Below are 14,622 nucleotides of genomic sequence, written 5' to 3'. Positions count from 1 at the left end.
ATAGTGACTGCTCAGTTTTGCTGTAATAGACCTGGTGCTGCTCATTTTGAGTCTCCAAACATTCCTCTGACAGGTTAAAAAAGTGGGGCATTTTATATAAATATACTTATCTTCCCAGCAAAACTATCTACCTGTACCTATCGATCAAGTGTCCAGCACCGTAGTATCTAAGCACTTCACAAACAGTAATGTCTTTTCCTCACACACAACCCGCTGTGAGGTAGGGAATTCTTGCTACCTCATTTGTACAGATGGGGAATTGAAACACAGCAAGATTAAGGACATGAGTTTTAGAGGCACTGCACCCCTGCCGCTGCCATTGGCTTTACCTGGAGTTTTAGGTGGTCGGCATCTCCGAAAATCTGGCCTTAGTGATCTGCCCGTGGTCACGCAGTGAGTCTGTGGCAGAGCCAGGAATTGTGGCCAGATCTCCCGATCACTAGTCTAGTGATATAACCACTGCCCAAGCTAGTGAGCTTACCAGAACTGGGATTTGAACCTACTTGGACACATGCATATTGGAACTAAAGTCTAAGGGCCAGATTTTTTAAAGGTATTTAGATGCCTCAGGATGTGGATAGGCACCTAGCAGGATTTTCCAAAGCACCTAGGCTCCTAACTCCCATTGACTTCAAACCCACTGAATTCAAGGGGAGTTCCATGCCTACACCCTTTTGAAAAGGCACCTATCTGTGACTAAATACCTTTAAAAATCTGGCTCTGATGTCTTAACCACTCATCCATTCTCCTTGCTGCTTCAATTTCCTGTATCAATCTCTCTCTTCCATGGTCCCACATAGTAAAATATAATCTTGTATCTTTCTCAGGATTCAGATGAATAAATGTCTTCCGTGCTTCAATCTTAATGTCTAAAATATAGCCCTATGGTGATGTCACATTTACAACAATGCCCACAAGTTTCACGAACACTGCCACCTCAGGCCATTGAAACGCTCGCATACACGCACGAAAGAACAAGGGGAAGGTCAAAGTAAGATGCAGCAGCAGAATCTGCAGACTGAGACTGAACAGACTGAGACCGCTACAGGAGCCGTCATTTAAAACCCTTGCACCAGCTCTGCAAAGCAGCCCCTGTAGAACCATGTCCTTAATGAGCCGACATCAGGGCAGACGAACATGGATAACAACGCAAACGAAACTCAGGAAGGTGTTCACTGGCTCTTATCTGGAGGTTTTTACACCTGTGACTCTTCAGTCAAGGAGAAGGTCTCAGTGGCAAAGTGGAGCGTAGGCTATGGTCAATGGATTTTGAGGCTTGAATTGAACTGCAGCAAACATGGTTTCTTTAGCCAAAACTGGAAATCAGGGGCCAGATCCCTCAGGTGTAAGTTGGCTGTAAATGAAGTAAATGAAGCTGTGCTGGTTTACAGCAGTTCAGATCAGGCCTTTGATTTGAAGCTGTTATTAAGTACACACCTAAGATTTCTGGGATATCTATTCTTTGAGTTCCCACTTGGTCTGTTCTAATTAGCCAACTGGAGGGCTTCTTAGCTATTCAGTAGTGGCTGAGATTGTTACCTCTGCTTCAGCCCCTTTACACTGAGCAGTGAACAAGGACCCTAAATTTTCCCTAAAAGCCCTGTATGTGGCTGAGAGATGCTGTGAAAGATAGCCGTAAAGCAGCCTTCTGAGGCCCCCCTCCCAAGCCCTAGCATGAGGGACATGCTGTGGATGTGGCTGGAGGTGGGAGGAACACCTCAGGGACAGGGACACAGAAACATCATGCAGCTCTGTGGAAATTCTGGGCCACCCTGTAGCCCATCGGCCAGCCCAGCGAGGCTACTGTAACTTAGGCCTCTAGGACTGTCTTAGTTACACCAGCCAAAAAGCCGAGCGTCCATGCAGCCCACAATGTGGATTGCACGATGAACGCTTCTTGACACGGACTGAACTCAGCCTAAATCCCTCTCAGCCACGGATGAGGATGAGGTATTGGTGGAAGAATAAAAAGAGTTAAAAGAATATGCGGGTAATTTCTTGCAAATTTTCCTGCACAGGACCAGCCTCTGTCTACTGCGCCCTGCAATTCTCATACCTCTCCATTGCTGTCAATTTAAACACTTTCCCTCTATTTTCCTGGAAAGAATACTGGTATAAAGCCCATTGATTTTTTTTTTTTTTTTTAAAAAAAGCTTATACCGGTAAACTGGTGCTGTTTGCAAGTAGTTAGGCTATGGCTCACTACGCATTTAGCTGGAGACACATTTATAACAGTTTCCCAGCGGGGCACAAGGGCTGATCGTATTCCAGGCTAGATGTCTCTCTCATGGTTTAAATCTGTCACGAGCCTCAGATGCCAGTGGGCAAAATCTAAAAAATTTGAGCTACGCTGTCAGGAATTAGAAACATAGGACTGGAAGGACTCCCCCGGGTCTCTGAGTCCAGTCCCTGCTGTCACAGATAACCCCATCATGCAATCCTATTCACAAATTTATCATGTAGATTAAGAACCTACCACTTGAACAAGACTTGTACCCTGGACCCTCAGATTAAAAATCAGATGTACAATTGATTTAGCTCCCTGAGTTGCACTTAAGGTAAGTCAACATCAGCCATTAGGTGTTATTGTTCTGGATGGGCAACTCCAATCTTTGCATTGCACTGGGAATTTTTAGTGGCATTTGTTCATTCCAGCCAAGAAGCAACTACAGATATTACACCATGGTCTTTTTCATGCCATGTGCTCAGTGATTGCTCGACATAAGCTGTGAGGAACTGTGTGTTGGGAAAAAACTCTGTGAGGTGCTGAATTCTTTCTGCTAGGCATGGAAACCCCTCAGCGTGAATCCAGCTCAGCATCTCACAATATAGGATCCTTGTATAGCCCGTCGGTTATAAATAATTTGCGCATATACAGCCTCTGCTCTCAAACTGCTTTGCATACATTAATGAGTTATGCCTCAAAAGGCCCCGGTGATTTAAGGTTCTCTCTTGTCGTCCCGTTTTACATCTTGGGAAGTTGAGGCGCAAAGAAATTATCTGATTTGTTCAAGGAGAGACCGTGCAATGAGTCAGCGGCGGTGCTGGGACGAAAATCCAAAATTCCTAACTCCGCGGCTGCTGATTTAACCACTAAACTATATTGCCTGTCATAGAGCCTTTTAATGTTCAGCTCCTCACTGAATGGGCCTTCTTTTTGGAACTCCTAAATTAGGCTTGTTAATCGCATCCTAGGGTTCACTCTTGAGCAACAAAGAGCAACCCTTTCAAACTCTTAGGTGCTGAGTATTTGTCTAGTAGCAAACTCAGCCCTTTTTGGCCCAGAAAATAAGAGCAGCAGGGATACATGGGCCGCCTCTTTGTTCTGTGTTTGTCCAGCACCTAGCGCAACGGCGTCCTACCCGGGGGTCCTGGGTGCTACCACAAAAGAAATAATTAATAATAATATGTGCAGGGCTCAGTCATATTTATGCTTCTTTATACTCACACTCATGTTTTTCATACTGAATATCCCAATATTCAGATAAACCCGAATAACCCCCAAATAACTCAGGGTTTCTGCTTGTTTTTCCTCTTGCTCTTTTAGTGCTTCAGGGAACCATTTATGGTGCTTAAGTTATGCAAGTTGGAGGGTATTTCAAATCACTGGGTGGTGAGACTAGCATAAGATGATTTGGGTTTGCTTTATGTTGTCTCCACAAATTATTCCCGGATGCAGGGGAAAAAAGGAGGGAGGGAGGAGGTTTGAAAAAACAAACACCACTGAACAACTGCTATGGAAGTCCAGTCACTGGAGGTTTTTAAGGACAGGTGAGACAAACATCTATCAGGCATGGTCTAAGCACACTTAGTCCAGCCTCAGCCTCGGGGGATGGACTAGGTGACCTTTTGAGGTCCTTTCCAGCCTACATTTCCCCAAATACTGTTTGTCAGATTTATTTGGGGTCCTGTAGAGCCCGACTGCACAGGGCTAGAGAATGGGAGTCAGACTCATGCCATTAAAATCCCGGCTGGCTCAGCAAATATGATTTAAGGCTGAGATTTTCAAGGCTCAGTTCACTGGTGTTCCATATGATGAGCTCTCAGTCTCATGTGTAAAACAGTCCCTTCTTTTGGCCTTGCCTTCACTAAATCACCCTCGAGGGAGGCGAGGACATACCTCCGCCATCTAACATGGGTTCCAGCTACAACTGTCATGTCTTCACTAGGCTTGTAATAGGGGATAAAACACCTCTTTTTACACAGCCAGTGTGTGAGGTGTGGTGGCCAAGCAGCCATTTTAAAGCCATCGGATCTTTAGATTCACAGCAAAGGGCTTGTTTGATTTTGGAATCAACGGTTATTGTGAATCACCAGCATGACAGGCCAAATTGGGGTCTTGCTTCTCTGCTGGGGATAGATTCTACGCCTCTGGACAAAGGGAATCCCATGGAAGTCAAAGGAAATTATTTGTATCCTGCAGCAAGACAGTGGCAGGGCTCTACCGCGGGGTATGGAGCACTCACGGCAGGCACGCTGCTGCTGTGACCTGAGTGAGCGTGTAACGCCAAAACACCCTGGTCGTCGGCTGGCGGGATTGAACCTGGGACCTCTGGAGCTTAGCGTATGAGCCTCTACTGCACAAGCTAAAAGCCACATGCCTTTAGCTAAGGCTGTAGCAGACTCATTAATTTCTAAGTGGTCTTGGTGCCACTAGATGGGACAGAGCACCACACCCAGGAGGTGTGCAGGTTACAAGCGCCCCGAACTGCGAGCTCTTTACATCTGCTTTTAAAGGAGTAACAGGAACTCACCCAGATGCCAGCAGGCAGCTCAGGGCACGGAGGTGGCAGCGGGGAAAGGGTTATGTCCCTTTGAGCCAGGGAGTGGATTTGCAGGCTGCAGCACCTGTGTGGAAGCATGGGGAGACGCCCCCTTTGTCTTCATCCCTACTACCCAATCCATATTAAGGCTGTCAGACTTTTGCCCTGAATTTGTTCACTTCCATTTTCACTCATTGGAGATGCATCTAGTCCAGTGTGATTTTACACACCCCTATTGTAACATTATGGGCATCAGGATCGACTCTCTTCCTTTGCAAGGACAGTTCTGAAGGTGGAGATTGACTTTTCTTTAGCAACTAGAAAGCTCAGCACTGATCTTGCCTTTGTCTTCTGGTGGGGAGACCTCTAATCTGACTGCTAATCGAAATGCTACTGGGATGGATGAATGCGTGTGTAGTGAGGGGAGGGGAGAGCACACTCCTTCAGTCCCTAAATTGTACAATTGTGGGGCAGAGTTTTGTTGCTGTTGTTCTGTTTTAGGGATCAGCTCCCTATTCTGTGCCAAGCGCCATTTCATATTAGGGTGCACACATGCTTCTTAATCCCTGTAAAGGGAGCACTTTAAGAATCAAGGGCAAGCTTGGAAAGGGAGAGAATTCCAAACCTGCAGAAAGCAGCTGCTATCTTAAACCTGCCCTCTAGTTCACGGAGCAAGTCTGAGTGATATTCTCGCTCCTTCTGCAAGAGTTCTCTTCGGCGCATGAATGGAAACCTTCACATCGCCATATAAATAGCGAGCTTTTTAAAATGTGAACAGAACAACAAACTCAACCTGCCTTTGGACAGATAAACACACACACACACACACCAGGGTCAGGCAATGTTCTCAGTATTGATTCTTCAGTAAAGCTTTGGAGAAATAAAAAAGCATGGGGGGGTGGGGAGGGACTTTGTTTAAAGCAAATGGTTCTGCAGCAGTGTGGAGCTCAAAGCAATGGGGGCTACGGGAGGAAAAATACCAAGGAAACGGGAGGGGGCGCTCAGACACCGTGAGACGTCTCTGTCACGAGTCTAGCACCTTCAAGCTGGCCAGGCCAATGTGCGCCAGGTACTTGGTAGCATTTTAAATTAGTAATACCCTCTGTAAATATCCTATAGACTGTGAGCATGGCTTAGACAGAGACTGGTTTCTTTGTTGTTGTCTGTACAGTGCCTACCACAACAGAGCCCTGATCCTGCACTGAGGTTCCTTTGCACGTCTCCAGTACAAATATTTTTTTTTCCCAGTTATAGAGCTGAGCAAATAACTAACTTAGTCAGAAAATTTGGATTCATTTTATGCCGGTGGAATATCGGTGAGCAGATCAAAATTTCCTTGAATTTTTTTCTATGAATTTAATCAATTAATTCTATGTTCACATTTTATATACTCTGAAGTAGCAAGGAACCTTAGGAATTTAATCCATGTTGGTTAGCTGCAGTTTACCCCATAAACTACATGACAGGGCAAGCACAGAAACACTTCCAGGGCAAATACCTGCAAACACAAATTGCAAAATCAATTCCCACAAACGCATGCTGTAGAATTCACTCCCTGCAAATATCTGGGCCAGGAACACTCAGACGCATGAATGGCGACAGAAAGCAAAAACCAAAGTGGGTAAGCATGGCCAATGCAAACCTACTTAAAATATACCAGTACCTAGTTGCAGAAGGTTGCCTGCATGATTTGCCCAGCTGTGCTGGTCTACGTGGGATTTTTTATCCCAAAGTTTTCTGTAAATTACTGGGCTTTCTCATCAGCGCAGGAAGGAATCAGGACCACACCTAAGTCAGTTTCAGGTGCTTGCGTCTGAGCCCATTTATCATTCAAGCACAAAACTCAGGAGACGACATCAAAATAAATCAATTCCCCAGACCAAGAGACAATCTCCCCCTAAAAGAGCCCACACTCTCCCTTAAATCCCCTGCTGAGTCATGTGACTGGCAGGGAGCCCTTAACCCTTTCTCGAATGTTTTATCCTGTTGCAGATCCCCAAAACATTTATAACCAATGCAGAAGAATCGCTTCATCCATCGCTGAAATGTAACCACCTCGGAGATAGAGCATGGTAAACAACACACACCACCACTCAACAACAGCGAAGAGCACCGGGCCAGAGCCTTAGCTATGGGACTACTCCGATTTTCAGCAGCAGAGGATCTGAGCACATATAGGGAGAATGCAATTACCCAACGTGGAGCTGAGCCAGTGGGGGGATAATTGGTGTAGATTGTGGGAAGGACCTGCCATTCTTAACACCCACCTTCGTGCTCATTTTACACCACCAGTTCCCCAGCAGCAACATACCTGCAGGCGTTGCAATTGCCTGATTTTCAGAGGTGCTGAAATGAATGTGAACTACAGCTGCCAGCATCTTTGACAGCCATTCTTTTAGCTTTCAAAACGCATGCCTCCTCAGCAGTGTTCTGGGGGAACACAATGGGTTTGATTGAACCCAGCTCTGAAATGTACTAGAAGTCCTGCATCTTCAGGGCTTGAAATCAAAGGGCCCATCCCACTGCTGAGCTGCTCCAGTTTTGCAGCAGTCTATCACAATTGAAATCAATGGAGTCACAGTGGAGTAAAACTGATGTAACCTAGCGGAGAATGGGACCCCAACACTGACAGAGATTGGGGCTGGGCACAAAGGAATTCTTTGTTACCCCAGGAGCGGAGTACTAATAAACTCCACTGAGGGCCAGACTGCCATACTCTTACTCATGCTGAGTTGTACCTTACTCGGTAAATAGTTCCAATGGTATCAGTAGGGTGGGGTTACATACAGAGTCGGGTGCTACTCAATTTGAGTGAGTGTCTCACAGTCTGGTCCTAAACCGGTGGTAAAGGTGAGATCAGAAGCAGAATGAGCAGCATGCGAAGAGGCTTATTTTCAAAAGACCCAGTTTGCCCCCCTCAGGGAACCCAAGGTCAGTGATATACTGGGATAGATCTGGAGCCACTTGTTAAAGTTCTGCCACCAAACTCAAGGGAAGGTCAACATGGGCTCCCTGCATTTGATGGAGTCACCTTGGGCCACATCCTCAGCTGGTGTCAGTCACCATAGCTCCACTGAAATAAGCTGGCCCCTTCTCTCTGGGTCCTGTTGCAACATATCCCTGCATGGGACAACTTCTCCCTGGAGCAGGCATTGTCAGCAATGGCTCTCTCCCACCTCCTCCTTCAAAGGAGCAGTAGAAACACGTCTCCGTGCGCCCAGGGCGGTTCTCAGGCAAAAGGTGCAAATGCTTCCCACAAATGCACTTCACATTTGTCTGCCAAGTGCCGCAGACGTCCTCCTGGAGGAGAGCTGTGAATACAGCAGCCTGCAAATATGCACTTGTATTTTTCAACTGGCTCACCTCAGCCATGTTCAATGCCCCCTTTCCCCTCTTTCCCATGTCCTCTTTCATAGAATCATAGAATCAAGCAACTGGCTAAAACGGCAGGCTAACATTTGCAAACTTGGGGCCCAAATCCTCAGCTGGTGTATAACAGCATCGCTCCACAGAAGTCAGTGACGCTGTGCTGATTCACACCAGTGGAGGAAGCCAGCCTTGAGTATTTAAAATTAGTTTTCTAAAACGCTATCAGGCACCTAAATAAAAGCAGCCTGACAATCAAAGATGCTGAGCTCCTATAAGTACCATCGACTCCAATGGGATTTGTATATGCTCAGTAAGAAGAAAAGGAGTACTTGTGGCACCTTAGAGACTAACCAATTTATTTGAGCATGAGCTTTCGTGAGCTACAGCTCACTTCATCGGATGCATACTGTGGACAGTATGCATCCGATGAAGTGAGCTGTAGCTCACGAAAGCTCGTGCTCAAATAAATTGGTTAGTCTCATCCGATGAAGTGAGCTGTAGCTCACGAAAGCTCATGCTCAAATAAATTGGTTAGTCTCTAAGGTGCCACAAGTACTCCTTTTCTTTTTGCGAATACAAACTAACACGGCTGTTACTCTGAAACCTGTCTATATGCTCAGTATTTGTGATGCTCAGTCTATTTGCATTTAGGTTCCCAAACAGGGATTTAGGAGACTAACATTGAGCATCAAGGTATACAAATGTTGGTCCTAATAAAACAATTAATTTCAAAGCTGCACAGGTGAGTTTTCATGAAAACTGAATTTTACATCCATGCACGCAAGCATTCCTGCTAAGAAGTGCTTGCATATGGGATTACACATGGTCATGCTGTCAGAGAAGAGGAACAATATGATGCGACTTCTCTGACCAATCCCAACTAAGCAACTGAATTCCTCAGTTGAATATTTGTGGTCAAGCTACAAAAGAAACAAAAATTAGGTAAGTTATTTAGCTAATGAAACTTGAACAAACACACACATTAGGGTAACAACTAGTTCTAAAGAATTTTTGCCAACAAAGAGGGCTGTGTTGTTTAAATAATTATTCACTGCAAATTATTTCCTTAGCTCAAATTAGATTCCCCAGTCCCTCCATTCTTCTCCTTGAAATCACACACACCTTTGGTCCATGGGGTATTTATTACGTGTTCTGAGAGCATCTTTACAGAAGCTCTTGGTTAAAATATTGACAGCATAATACTGCTCCCCTTTCAGGTACAGCTGTGATTTCTTTCTGCTCTAGAATGTTATTTTTTCCTACTATGTCCTCTCTTTGGTTCCTACAGTTAAAGTGACTAAAGGTCAGCAGAGGGCTGGCAGTGGAAAACAGAAAGAGTCTCTTATTTCTCAAGAGACAGGAGGGGAACATAAGAGACAACCAAAAGTGGTAGATTTGAAAAGACTCTCTCTACTGTGGGACAGAAAATAGATCACTGCTCTCCATTTGTTACCCCATGTGAAACCCCATCTCTTCCTTCAAAAGAGAAGAAGTAAAGACAGCTGTTTCCTCACAACAGAAGTGTCTTGTGACTCAGACACTCGACTGGGCCTCTGGAGATGTGGGTTTAATTCCAGGCTCTGCCACAGACTTACTATGTGATCTTGGACAAATCACTTAATGTTTCTGTCTCTCAGTTCCCCATCTATAAAATGTGGATAATGATACTTCCTTCCTCACGCTCTACCCGTCTCTTGCCTGTCCAGATTGTAAATTCTTGAGGGCAGGGACTGGGCCCAATCCCATCTGAAGCCTGTAGGTGCTACCATAATAATAATTAATAACCAGGTTTCATCTTTCTTTCGAACATTTAGAGTGAAACTCAGAGGGCCCAGTACGAGGTCTATGCACCAGTTATTTGCCACTGAAGCCATACTTTGAGGTCTTAAATGGGGCATAGACCTTTGTGCTGTGAATTTCACCTGTATAGCACAGAGGTGGAGAATTTTTCTTTACAATCCAAAAACCACTGCAATATTGTACATGGTAAATAACAAGGAGCAGCAGTGGCATGCCTTGCATGTATCTCCTCAGCAGGTGGAGGGGGAACAAGAAGCTTTCCCAAGTGCTTTTATTTTTAAATCAAGAGGCCTGATCCTCAGCTGGTGTAAATCAGCCTAGCTCCATTCCTTTAGACTAAGCCGATTGCCGAGGACCTGGCCAATCTCATTAAGTTTCCTTTGGACATGGGCTTTTCCCTTCCCCAACAGAGATGGTGGCATTTTCAAAAGTGCGAGGGAAACTTACGAGCCCAAGCTTCATTTTCAAAATGAGCTAGGCATGGAGGAGCCTAAGTCCCTTTGACTTTTAATTAGACTTATGCTCTAGAGACGGTGTGTTAATGATTTGAGTCACTTAAACACTTTTGCAAATTTTACCCATAGCTCCCACAGAAATTTGTCTGTGCATATATAATATTCTAAATGAATTCAATTTCCTAGGTGGGCTTTTAGCTGACAGGTGGGTTACAAGGTAACAGATAGCAACCTAAAATAAAAACAACAATCTATTTCTAAAGGGAGGAAGCTTCCTAACAAAAGTGGAAAGATCAAAAAACAAACAGAAGCAATCCCAATAGCATAGACAGGAGAAAAATAAAATGGTACCTTGCCAAAAATATACAGCGACGAGAAGGGAGCTGATCTTTACTGAAGTCACCTGAGAGTATAATTTCAAATGTGCTACCGAAATAGACAGGTGGATCGGTTAATGTGTTCAGGTGCCTTAAATTGCTTAACAAGCAAGTCAATAATGTAACTGGCAATTAAATCAGAAGGGAGCTAGGTCAACAAATGTTCTACTCCTTCACTGAAAGGAAGTGATGGGTTGGGGGAGGAGGGGTTATATTCTTTATAGCAGCTGCAGCCCACACACAAACATGAGCAAATACTGGTGAGGGCGTGCTCTTTTCTGGTAAAAAGTCATGCCCCACATACATATTATTTAAAATGGTATGTCCCAATTTTAGCTAGCAGAAAGACTGGACATTGATACATAATTTAAATGGAGACCCAGTGTTTGCATCGCATAAGCAGTATTTAAAAAAGCCTGTTTACCATATTTCACTGTCCATTTATGCTTACTTTGCAAAGTCTCATGTCCTACTAAGGATATGCTCCTGCATGCACTTATGCCATGAGTAACTTTACTCAGATGAGTAGCTTCTCATGGTAGTAAAAGTTACTCATGTGCATATGTGTTTACAGGCTCGGACCCTGCTTTGTGAGCTCATTTCTTATAGCCAGTGCAGGGAAGGCACAAGGAGATGTCCAGGTCAGCACCGCTATCTCCAGATGTTATATGTACTTTACATTGCTGGTGTTTTGCCAGTGCCACCATATTGTTCTGAGCCTACCTAATTTTTGCATGCATGCACGGAGCCTTTCTTCAAGATTTGACACTCTGTTCTGAAGCTCTTCGTAGTCATAGGCGCCAATCTCCTCCTGGAGTTCGTTTAGAACTGACGTCAGATTCTGGACCTCCTCTTTAAACTGCAATACCAATTTTGCATCGGCTTTGTACTCTTCCAACACTGGTATCAAAGGCCTAAGTTCCTCCATTTTCGCTTTTATTGCCTGCAAGGTTAAAATAAGCTTGGTTCAGTGCTATGCGTGCAAAAATCTGCAACACTCTGCCTTGATCTGGCTGCTTCCTACGTGAGTGCAATGTTCTTATCCCCACAATCATTCTTATCATTATTATTTTTTTGGTCCAAATGATGTATTAGAAAGAGTATATTAAACAGTCTGCAGAACACCAAAATATTTGGGAAAGGCCTTTATTTGTCATTTTTAGAATGCAACATCTTACGGTTACATGCTTCAGATCACATACACAAAGAGTTCTGTTTTTTTTTTTTCTTTAAAAAAAATTATATATATATGCATTGACAAGGGTTTCAAACTATTCATGAAATGCAACTACAATTGCATGCAAAGGAAGATCTCAGTTGTGGTTCAAGGTTCCTTAGTGAGATATGGTACTAATTTGGAAAATAAAAATAAATAAATAAATGCATGGTGCAAAATGCTCTGTGACCCTCTTTTCATGGTTACATGGGAGTGAACTGCTTCTTCAGTCACTGCAGCATTGAAAAAACTTTCTTTTAAGTTAGCCCTGTAAGCAAGAAAATGAAATACTGTTGAGGAGCTAGCTCACTAACCTGCCTTACACAGACATCCATTCATAAACAAATACTCTTATGATAAGAAAAACCCCAAACCACTCACATTTTAATGCTGGAGTTGGTAGAAACAAAATGCTGTGACTGTTATTTAAAATCATGCCTGGGCAGCAATTTATATGGAAAATTCTTTAATGCTATTTAATCATGCTAAAAATATTCTTTTTAATTTTGTTCTCCAGAAACACAACCATTATTTCTCCAAACTTTTTTTTTTTTAATGAAAAGAAAGGCTGTCTTTAAGGGCATTGTGGCACAACATTTTGTTGAAGATGCTGAGATCCCTTAGACAATAATGCACACGTAAATATGCATGCACTTACCATTTAATGAAGCATTGGACAGTATTCATAATAGGTAGGCTTGGAAGGATTAGATTTTTATCGATAAATGTTGATAAACGTCAATTTCACCATGCACACGGAAACCAAGGAAAAATATTTCCACCAGTAATAATTTAAATTTACAGATAGGGAAAGTAAGAAAAATGCAACTTGAGAACTTACTACAGTTTGGGCTAAAGGTATTCATTTTGTATGTTTCAATAAATGATGTTGGCATTTTTAACGGTTATAGAGCTTTAACTTTCTCATTCTCAGTGTCTACTGTCATTAAATAATGTTTATCTTTGTGCCCCCCATTGTCTGACCCCTCAGACTTTCCCTCAACTGTGAAAATTTAAATTGATAAAAACAAGAAAAAATGCTTAAAATTTTGAGCAACTGTGAAAATTTAAATTGATAAAAATTGGGGGGGGGGGGAGGGAGATTAAAAATAAACAAGTATATTATCTGTCAAAATTATTAAAAATAAATAAAAATCGTATTCTGCCAAGCCTAATAATAGGCCAGATTCTGATCTCAATGTAAATCCAGAATAGCACCAGTGACAGTTCCATTTCAGATTCTTACTCAATGCCTAGGACCATGGTATCTGAGTGTCTTGTGGAATTACTCTGGATTTATACTGGCATGAATGAGATTGGAAACTAGCCCATGTAGTGAAACAATATTTGTTTTCCATGCTCCTCTATTCAAGTGATGAGTTCCCCTCCTATATTTTATAGGTTATTATTTGCACTCTCTAGTGAATGTATTACCATGGGGTGTGTGTGTGTGTGTGTGTTGGGGGGAGAATAAGATCACATTGTTCAAGCTGAAGGTTTTCTCAGTCTAGCAGGTTCTAAACTTAGATCTAAGCTGAAGAACTGAACTTGAGGATCAGAGCTGGTTGAAAAATGTGGGTGAAATTGACATCTTTCTCTTTTTTTTAATTCAAAATTTTGGTATTTAAAATTTGAAAACATCACTTAAATCTTGAAATTAAAAAGTTCAACCAGCTCTCTAGTTGTTAAAAAATGTGGGAAAATGTTTCAAGAAAATTTAATCAAAATATTTCTCAAAGAATGTGAAGGGGAAATTCTCTGGTGCCACTGTAGCATTGTATTCCATTTGCTACTTAAATGGTAGCAATGCTCCAATTCATGGACTGCTTCAGAAGAGAATAAATGGGTGCGCACTGTCAGTCTGGATGGGATCTTTCCCCAAACCCAGTGAAATACAGTAGTGGAATCCTGACCCCACTGAAATCAGCAGGAACATTCCTATTGACTTCAGTGGCACCAGGATTTCACCCCAGATCCTTGCCCACTCCTTGGTCCATGAATGATCTGTTTCACTGAGTGAGGACACTGATCCTCAAATATAGGAACTGCCTACCTGTTTACTGAGGTGACTTAACATGAGGACTTTGGGCTAAGTATTGGAAAATAAGCAACGTATACACTTTACCAGTCTTTTTTCCCTCCTCATTGTTGCCATGTCACTCTGGTCATTTGGTCATTTACAAAGTAAGGTGTACATTAGGGGACCTATTCTCAATGCATGCTTGAATATTCCTTCCCTGGAAATTCAATGCATTCAAGATACGATTCTATTCAGGCAAAACGTTTTTGGATGTCAATTTTTGCTGAGTAAGGCCCAGAATGCAGTGGGAACAGAACCCACACGGTAGGTTCATCTACACAGAAGTTTGGAGAATTGTTTTTGTCTTCTCTGATCATGTGGCCCACAGTATATTGGGGCAGAGGAAGAGACACTGCAGCCTCATTAGCAGGCTGGAGGATATACATACCTTAAACTGTCTTGCCAGGTGTTGTTTGTGACTCTCTTCCACCTGCTTGAATTTCGATTCCAATCCCTTCATCTGGTTCTCCATCTTCTCTACATATTGTAAGTCTCTTTGAGTCCGCCTGTCCAGTACCTCTATTGACTGAGACATGTTCTGCACCTGTCCAGAGAAATAAAA

The 14,622-nt window shown here is 43.1% G+C and overlaps 1 protein-coding gene across 3 annotated transcripts in view; it reads right to left on the bottom strand.

Moving 5' to 3' along the window:
* Positions 1 to 14,622, bottom strand: part of OLFM1 (olfactomedin 1) — a 48,054-nt gene that overhangs the window by 7,688 nt on the left and 25,744 nt on the right. For all 3 annotated transcript variants that reach the window (XM_077835912.1, XM_077835909.1, XM_077835910.1), the window contains exons 3-4: positions 14,449 to 14,604; positions 11,488 to 11,707 (exon numbers count right to left, since the gene is read on the bottom strand). In XM_077835912.1, the coding sequence (XP_077692038.1) occupies positions 11,488 to 11,707; positions 14,449 to 14,604 (376 nt within the window). The remainder of the gene's footprint in view (positions 1 to 11,487; positions 11,708 to 14,448; positions 14,605 to 14,622) is intronic.

The sequence above is a fragment of the Eretmochelys imbricata genome, chromosome 16 (assembly GCF_965152235.1).
Source record: "Eretmochelys imbricata isolate rEreImb1 chromosome 16, rEreImb1.hap1, whole genome shotgun sequence".
Taxonomy (NCBI): domain Eukaryota; kingdom Metazoa; phylum Chordata; order Testudines; family Cheloniidae; genus Eretmochelys; species Eretmochelys imbricata.
Note: the sequence above shows the minus strand (reverse complement) of the source record. Positions and strands in the feature narration are given on the sequence as shown.